This window comes from Chlorocebus sabaeus, chromosome X (assembly GCF_047675955.1).
Source record: "Chlorocebus sabaeus isolate Y175 chromosome X, mChlSab1.0.hap1, whole genome shotgun sequence".
In the NCBI taxonomy this organism is placed as follows: domain Eukaryota; kingdom Metazoa; phylum Chordata; class Mammalia; order Primates; family Cercopithecidae; genus Chlorocebus; species Chlorocebus sabaeus.
This window is the reverse complement of record NC_132933.1, coordinates 139,318,837-139,327,594: the sequence shown is the minus strand read 5'-3', so window position 1 is coordinate 139,327,594 and position 8,758 is coordinate 139,318,837. Positions and strand designations below refer to the sequence as shown.

The 8,758-nt window shown below is 43.8% G+C and overlaps 1 protein-coding gene, 1 long non-coding RNA gene and 1 pseudogene across 4 annotated transcripts in view; 2 read left to right on the top strand and 1 right to left on the bottom strand.

Moving 5' to 3' along the window:
• Positions 1–227: 227 nt before the first annotated feature.
• EGFL6 (EGF like domain multiple 6) overlaps positions 228–8,758 on the top strand; it is a 64,859-nt gene continuing 56,328 nt past the window's right edge. For 2 of the 3 annotated variants that reach the window (XM_007991054.3, XM_007991053.3), the window contains exon 1: positions 228–561. In XM_007991054.3, the coding sequence (XP_007989245.1) occupies positions 488–561 (74 nt within the window). In that variant the 5' untranslated portion in view covers positions 228–487. The remainder of the gene's footprint in view (positions 562–8,758) is intronic. The other variant, XM_007991055.3, reaches the window with a different exon arrangement.
• LOC103231615 (uncharacterized) overlaps positions 3,548–8,758 on the bottom strand; it is a 78,232-nt gene continuing 73,021 nt past the window's right edge. The window contains exon 7 of the long non-coding RNA XR_012092086.1: positions 3,548–3,748. This is a non-coding gene — a long non-coding RNA (uncharacterized lncRNA). The remainder of the gene's footprint in view (positions 3,749–8,758) is intronic.
• Positions 5,388–6,052, top strand: LOC119619958 (large ribosomal subunit protein eL30-like; annotated as a pseudogene).

Sequence of the window (8,758 nt, the reverse complement as noted above, 5' to 3'; positions counted from 1 at the left end):
TTCCATCCTGCTTCGACTTCTCAACTAAATTCTTAAGTCCTGGAGTGCAGGTATCACTGAAATCTGCCCCATGCCTGAAACAGATGGCCGTAGATGGTGACTCTGACAAACGTGAATTGACCTGAATCTGGGGGAAGTTTCTGGGTGAACAGAGCGCGCGGAGGATGCGCGGGTCATGCTGGAGGCGGGTCCCAACCAGATGTGCACGGCCCGCCCCGCCCTCCCTCGCTCACCGGGTCCAGCTTCATCCGCAAAGGAGCGTCGGCCAGGCTTGTCAGGGCGCCCCCAGCCCCTCCCCAGGCCGCGAGCGCCCCTGCCGCGGTGCCCGGCCTCCCCTCCCAGCTCGCAGGGACAGCACGCGGTAACTGCGAGTGGAGCGGAGGACCCGAGCGGCCGAGGAGAGAGGAGGCGGCGGCTCAGCTGCTACGGGGTCCGGTCGGCGCCCTCCCGAGGGGGCGCAGGAGGAGAAGGGAGGACCCGCGCGAGAATGCCTCTGCCCTGGAGCCTTGCGCTCCCGCTGCTGCTCCCCTGGGTGGCAGGTGGTTTCGGGAACGCGGCCAGGTGAGTGTCTGGCGATTGGCTTCCCCCCACCCCCGGCCTGAGCTCCCGCTTTGGGGCCCCACGTTTTTGCAGGCACCCCCGCGTGTATGGGTGTGAGTGTGCACGTGTGCCTGTGCGCGCCGCGACGGGACTTAACCTGGATACCAGGCCTGGAGCGCCCACGGGCTTTCCTCCCTGCTCTCCTGTGGCGGGGCTTTGCACCTAGTTAGCTCCTTTTGCATCAGCTGTGCCCACCTGGCTGTTGCAGGAGGGAGGCTCTGCGCGCAGACCCGTGGGTGCGTGCGGGCTTGGTGGTCTGCAGACCTGCTGTAGGCGCAGGTGTGTGAGGGTTGGACCAATATGCGTGTGGGTGGGTGGGTTCTGTATCTGTGCGATTTTGTGTTTTCCACTCTATTCACAGGACACCAAGTGCTTGTCAGTCGCTAGTTTTGCTGGGGAAGGAGGGAAAGAAACCGAGGACGATAAAGCATTTACTGTTCTTGGGCTGAGCCAGCCGGGCTGCTCTCCTCAACTGCTCTCTGATTAGGGTTGATGAACTGGAAAGGAAGGACGCGGTTGTCAGATGACAACCATTCTCATTCTTGCTATGGCAATGCAGACTCTGAAGCCGTTCCCTACTGCCCTTAAGCTTAGCTGAGACCTGAAACATTTTTTTTCCAGAGATCGGCAAAGACGCTTAGTAAATGCACGCTTACATGGTGACTGTTGACCTGGCACTGTTCTAAGCACTTCAGGACTATTAACCTAACCAAAGCTCATAACGGCTCTGTGTGTGAGGTACTATTATCATCATCTCCGTGTTGTAGAAGAGAAAAACGAGGCACAGAGAGGTGAAGTAATTTGCCTGAGGAAGCACAGCCAGTAAGAGATGGAGCCAGGGTGCAAACCTAGGTATTCTGGCCCAAAGTCTCTGTTCTTCACCAGGGCACTAGGGCAGACTTCTGGCAACGGAAGGTTTTCTGGTTCTCTGACTGTGATGTCTTGCTTTCTACTTAGGTGTCCGCTAGAATGTGGTTTTTCCACCGCAGCATTATTGACCTTTTGGGCTGGGCTGGATAATTATTTGTTGGGGTGATGTGCTGCCCTGTGCATTGTAGGATATTTAGCAGCACCTGTGGCTTCTACCCACTAGATACTAGTAGCAACCTTGACCCCACCCCCAGCCCCTCTCCCCCCCCGCCCCCCACCAAGTTGTGGTAACACAAAAAAGGTTTGGGATATTGCCCAAGGTCCCTGGAGGGCACAGTTGCTCCCAGCGGAGACTGCTGAACTATAGAAATTTTTCAGTGATGATTCCTGGGGAGAGTAGGATAAGAGCTTTGGTTTGGTACAGGCTTCTTGAAGGTTTGCCTATCTTTGTTTGACTTACAGGAAAAAATATTTCATCAGAGTTAGCCATGGTATTAAGAGATTTTGAAGTTCAAACAGAACAAACCTCAAACCAGGTTCTTAGAATGTATGATCGCAAGTTTCAATTTCCTTTTCATGATAAAAATGTAAGCAGATAAAATTTGCTCATAATCACATTTTCCTTGAATGCTAGAGGTTCTTGCATTGCTAGAAAGCCCGTTTTAAAAAGACCAAATGCTATTTGGAGATGAGATTAATAGGTCTTTAGCAGCCAGCAAACTGACCTCCAGGAGCTTCACTTTCAAAGGACCACCAAATTAAATTAAAAGCCAAAAGCCCCTGGATAAACCAAAGCATATTAAACTGGAGAATCCATGTCAGGATTCTACAATTCTGCTGTTTTCAAGATGTGAACCATAGTTTCTTTGGACAATTATCAAGTTTATGAGCTGGTGTGTTTATTATTTGTTCAACATGCTTGGAAATGTCAAGTGGTCAGCTCTTCAGGAATGTCCAGGACCCATGTTTAATCAGCTCTAGACTCCATATTATGGATAAGACACTGTTACAGAGAAGGCAAGGCACCCATTGCAGAAAACTGTGTCTACTGGTTATTTCCTGGGGTTTCCCAACTTATAGGAAAAACTGTGGCTGCTGTATAGAGATTTCCAGTATAAGCATCAGTTCTTTTTCATTGAAACACTGCACTATGATTTTATAACCTAGAAAATTATGTGCTTCTTAAATGGTACTTAGTGCACAGTAGACAATCAACGCTCATCAAATGAATAAATCATTAGCTGTATGCTTAGTGCACAGTAGACAATCAACGCTCATCAAATGAATAAATCATTAGCTGTATGCATGTACCTGCTCTTAAGCTTCAGAATTTGGCTTGCCTTATATTTTTTATGTCCTTTGGGTATTGGAACTATTTAGATACCCTAGACCTGTCCAATACAGCAAAGATGGTAACCAGGAGCCCCAAGTGGCTGTTGAATACCTGAAATATAACCAGTCCAAGTTGAGATGTGCTGTAAAACGTATACAATACACATCTAATTTTCAAGATGTAGTAGGAAGAAAAAGAACAGGAACTATCTCACTAATCATTTGGTATTGATTACATGTTGAAATGGTAATGTGGATATACTGCATTAGATAAAATTGTTATTAAAATTAATTGCTTCTGTTGCTTTCACATTTAAAAAATGTGGCTACTAGAAAACTTTAAATGGCATATAGATATTTATTTCTATTGGACAGTGCTTGTCTAGAACTTTTATTGATCTGAACTCCATCTTGAGTGTTCTAAGTCCTAACACTGGGATCTTTTTGTCTTGGGTACCTAAGATAAATATATTATTAACTTTGCTATTCTGGAGATTAACATTTGGAGCAACTCCTTACTTACAACATATTTCTGTTTTATATTTTTTCTCTACTGAATTCAAGTAAAAATAATGTGAGAGTGGAGGGAATGACTAGGTTCCTGCGGAGAGGCTTTACTTATAGAGACCACATGCTATGTGGATAATTGATTCTTCTCAAAGCCCTGGTAGCAAAGTGCCACTGTAAAAATTGGCCACAAATTCCATGGCTTAAAACAACAGAAGTTTATTGTCTTACAGTTCTGAAGGCCGGAAGTCTATAATGAATCTTATGGGGCTAAGATTAAGGCATCGGCAGGACTGGTTTCTTCTGGAAGCTCCAGGGTAGGATCCATTTCTTGCTTCTTCCAGCTTCTGGAGGCCGCCAACAGTCCTTAGCTTGTGGTACAATCTCTTTTTCCTTTGTTACCTTGCCTTCTCTCTGATTCTTCCTTGTTTTCCTCCTCCTAAGAAGAACCTTTGTGAGTATATCAGGCCCACTCGGATAATTCAGGATAATCTTCTCGTTCCAAGATCCCTCACTTGATCACATCTGGAAAGTCCCTTTTGATATATAAGATAACATTTACAAGTTTCGAGGATTAGGATGTATACCTCTGTGGGGTGGGGGATGCATTATTCAGCCTTTCACAGGAAGCCTGAGCTGTAAGTCTGTTGTTCTTGTTTCTATGGGCTAGATTTTATCTTTAAACATGATTTTAGTGATTTTTGAATGGTTGGTATATCATTTATTTCTTTATTCTTCAAACCATAATTTGTGAGACTATATCGAAAACTAAAGAGCTGTGTGTTTCTAGGAAATAATAATCATCTAATTACAACTTAAAAATCATTTCTGGGCAGTCTTATTTCAATAGTTTCACTGGCTTAGAAAGTGTTAAAGTCCTATTTATATGTAATTCATGAGTATAAATCAAGGTTATGTAAACATTACAATGAAAATAAGTATATTACCTAGTCTTCATAAATCAGATTGGCATTCAACAAATATTATTGAGGCCCTAGTGTCAACCATTTTCAATGTTATTTCAATCAGTTCTCTCAACAACCCTAAGAAATGGGTATTGTGTTCATTTGATAGAGAAGGGAACAGAGAAACTTGAAGAAATTAGGTGATTTCCCACGAATTACATTCAATTTTGTCTTCTGCTCTAAGACCAGTGTCATCCCACTATTCCAAATTTATTCCCTCAAAAAAGTGAATACAGAAAAGCTGACATTTTTACAAAGGACTTTCTTACAAATGATCATGAGTGATCCTGTTTAGCTTGACTCTAGTTCAGCACATTCAAGGGACATATGTAGAGTAAGTGCTCCATCCACCCAGTATCACCACTTTCCTTTCTAAGTTTACATTTTCTCAGAAGCAGACTCTGTGTGTAGTTTATTTGAGAGGTGACCCCAGGAAGTTCTGGTAGAGAAGTGGGGAAGTGGGACAGAGAAGGGAAAGAAGTGTAAAAATAAGTCACCACTCTGAGTCAATCCTGCTGGGAAATTCTAGGAGACAGTAGAACACAAGATCCTAGTTATCCCTCTTGAAGACAAGGGAGTCGGGGTGTTTGTAATCCCAACAGTCATTGGTTGAGGGCTTCTGGGGAAGGGGGTTCTGCCCTTTCAGGCTTCTGTGCACACAGGAAGAGCTGGCTCCCGCCAAGACAAAAAGTTCTCAGGAATCAGGAAATGAGGCTGGTCAGGTTCCACAATGCACCAACAACTATTTGCCACTGACCTAATAAAACAGGGAACTACCACTGATGAACTTGTGCTCCTGGTGACAAATTTCAGGACAAAAACTCCTCTGAGGACAGTGGGGGCAGGACATGCAGGTGTCCTGAGGTGATGTGGACTGAATTGTGTACTCCCTCAAGATTCGTATGTGAAGCCCTAACCCTGGTACCTCAGAATGTAATTACATTTGGAGATAAGGTCTTTAAAGGAGCAGTTAAATTAAAATGAGTTCATTATGGTGTGTCCTTATCCAATATGACTGCTGTCATAAAAAGAGGAGATTAAGGCCTTTCTCCCTCCCCAGCCATCTTGGTGGATGCTCTTGGCTGGGGGCCCTCCCACATCTAAGACAGGAAGATGGTGGCTGCAAAAAAGATTTTAAAAAATCACTGGAGTCAATCAACTGTAGGCTCCAACTCATTATGAAAAGTGAAAAGTATGGCCGGGCGTGGTGGCTCACACCTGTAATCCTAGCACTTTGGGAGGCCAAGGCGGGCAGATCATGAGGTCAGCTGGCTAACATGGTGAAACCCTGTCTCTACTAAAAAATGCAAAAAATTAGCTGGGCACGGTGGCAGGTGCCTGTAGTCCCAGCTACTTGGGAGGCTGAGGCAGGAGAATGACGTGAACCCAGGAGGCAGAGCTTGCAGTGAGCCAAGATTGTGCCACTGCACTCCAGCCTGGGCGACAGAGTGAGACTCTGTCTCAAAAAAAAAAAAAAAAAAAAAAAAAAAGTGAGAAATACATGCTGGAGTAGCTGGAGTACAAGAAGAATCTGAAGATGATCAGACAAGGCAAAGTGAAACTGGTCATCCTTGCCAACAATTGTGCAGCTTCGAGGAAATCTGAAATAGCATTATTACAGCATATTGGCCAAAACTGGTGTCCATCACTACAGTGGCAATAATAATAAATTGTGCACAGCATGCAGAAAATACCACAGATTCTGCACACTAGGTATCATTTACCCAGGTGATTCTGATATCATTAGAAGCATGCCATAATAGACTGGTAAAAGGTAAACCATACAAAATTGTTCTGTAATAAAACTTGCCAAAGCTTATTTAAAAAACCAAACAGGCTGGGCATGGTGGCTCATGCCTGTAATCCCAGCACTTTGGGAGACTGAGGCAGGCAGATCACCTGAGGTTGGGAGTTCGAGACCAGCCTGACCAACATGGAGAAACTCCGTCTCTACTAAAAACACAAAATTAGCCAGGCGTGGTGGCACATGCCTGTAATCCCAGCTACTTGGGAGGTTGAGGCAGGAGAATCACTTGAATCCGGGAGGCGGAGATTGCGGTGAGTCGAGAACATGTCATTCCACACTCTAGCCTAGGCAACAAGAGCAAAATTCTGTCTCAAAAAACAAACAAACCAAAAAGAGGAGATTAGGACACAGACACACACAGAGGAAAGACTGTGTATGGACACAAAAGAAGACAGCCATCTACAAGCCAAGGACAGAGGCTTTGGGGGAAACCAACCCTACCAACACTTTGATCATGGTCTTCCAGCCTCCAGAACTGTGAGAGAATAAATGTGTGTTGTTTAAGCCACCCAGTCTGTGGTACTTTGTTATGGCAGCACTAGCAAACTAATAACGTAAGGTACATTCAGAAAAGATAGAAACCGCATGGGATCAAATAACAAAAGTCCACCTGATCTTTATTTTCAGTTGAATGCAAACTGAAAACTGGCCTCACAAGCTATTTGACATTGGGGGTTTTAAGCAGGAAATGTCAGAATATGGATAATGGGCTTGTAGCAGCCAATTAGCATGGCAACATTGCTTTTTGATCCTTCAGAAATGACTGTAAGTGATAGAAAACTCAAATAACCTTGGCTTAAGCAAGATAAACATGTATTTCTCTTTCACAAAGGTGTGGGTAGTTGAGCTGATATAGCTGGCTCTCCATGGAGTCAGGGACCCAGATGCTGCCATTTTATGGGTCCATCAGAAGGCCCTCCCCTTGTGGCCTAAGATGGCTTCTTGAGCTTCAGCAAACATGTCCAAATTTCAGCCGCGTTGGGCCGTTCTTGCATTGCTATAAAGAAATACCTGAGACTGGGTAATTTATAAAGAAAAGAGGTTTAATTGGCTCACTGTTCTGCAGGATTTACAGGAAGCATAGTGGCTTCTGCCTCTGGTGAGGCCTCAGGAAGCTTCCAATCATGGTGGAAAGTGAAGGGGGAGCAGGTATCTCGATGGCAAAAGCAGGAGCAAGGGCGGGGGAAGGTGCCACACACTCATACACTTTAAAACAATCAGATCTCATGAGAACTCACTACCATGAGGACAACACCAAGGGGACGGTGCTAAACCATTCATGAGAAATCCACCCTCATGATCCAGTCACCTCCTCCTGGGCCCCACCTCCAACTTTGGGGATTACATTTAAACCTGAGATTTGAGAGACAAATATCACATCTATATCACCAGCCAATAAGAGGAAATAAATGAAGAACATCATCCTCCCTTCACAGCCACATCCTGGAAGTGTTGCACATGGCACTTCTGTTTATGTCCCATTGGCCAGAACTTAGTTCCATGGCCACATATTATTGAAGTGAAGGCTGGGAAATGTAGCCTATATTCTGAGTGGCTATGTAATGGGGGTCTTATTACTAAGAAAGAAGGGGAGAACAGAGATTGAGGTCCTACTGGCAATGTTGACCATGTGTAAATTACAGATCACATCTCCAATTATATGGATGAGTAAACTGAATTTCAAAAGAATAGATTGTTAAATGATTTGCCCAGAATCTCACATTGAACAAGTGACAGATTAAAAAGCCATGGTGTTTCCCAAGGATGATTAAGTCACTTTTCATGAAATGTTTTATCCAGAGAGATCAGTAGTACTTCTAGTTTTATCAGTTAACTTGCTGGGTCCCAGTGGGTAAGTTTTAATAACTGACCTGTTTTCAATGTGCAGGTCTTGTTTGTGAAAAAAAATTATTGAAAGTGTTAAAATTAATTCGGTTTAATGCAACATTAATTGAACAGTTGATGTGCCCAAACATTCTTCTGAATGCCAGAGATTCATATCTACTGCCTCCCTCACCAGACAACTTCATAGGGCCATCGAAATGTCTTTCTTTCCTTTTTGGCCAGGGATGCCAGGGAAGAAGGATATAAGTCCAGGTTCTAGTCCAGTGCCTGGCACATAGTAGGTGTTGAATTAAAAGTTAGGTAAATCAATAAGTGACCAAGGAAGGGGGATGGAGAGGCAAATAATGTTATTTATATATAAAGAATAAGTGTATACACACACACACACACACACACACAGTATAGCATTTCAAAGAATGAATATATGTTTATATGCATATGTATAAACATATAAAACTATAAGTTTATATAGGGCATATATATATTATATATGTAAAAACATATAAAACATTCCACAGAATACAGATAAGAGAGAAACTGAGTCCACATGAGAGAATCAGGGAAAACTGAATACAGTGGATGACACTTATACTGTTCTTATGGAGCAAATGTGAGCCCACCTGATACAAAATGGGCATAGAAAGCAAATATTCCAATGCTTAATTCCTAGTAGGTATTGCATAAGAGTAAATGAATGGATGGATAGATACATACCTGCAAAAAGAATGCATAAGGAGGGCATCAGCCCAAGATACAGAAAATGGACTGGCCAGAACCTTAGACCATAAGCCCAGTGGCTGCCAAGAGGCAAAGAAGGCAGGCTGGAACCAGG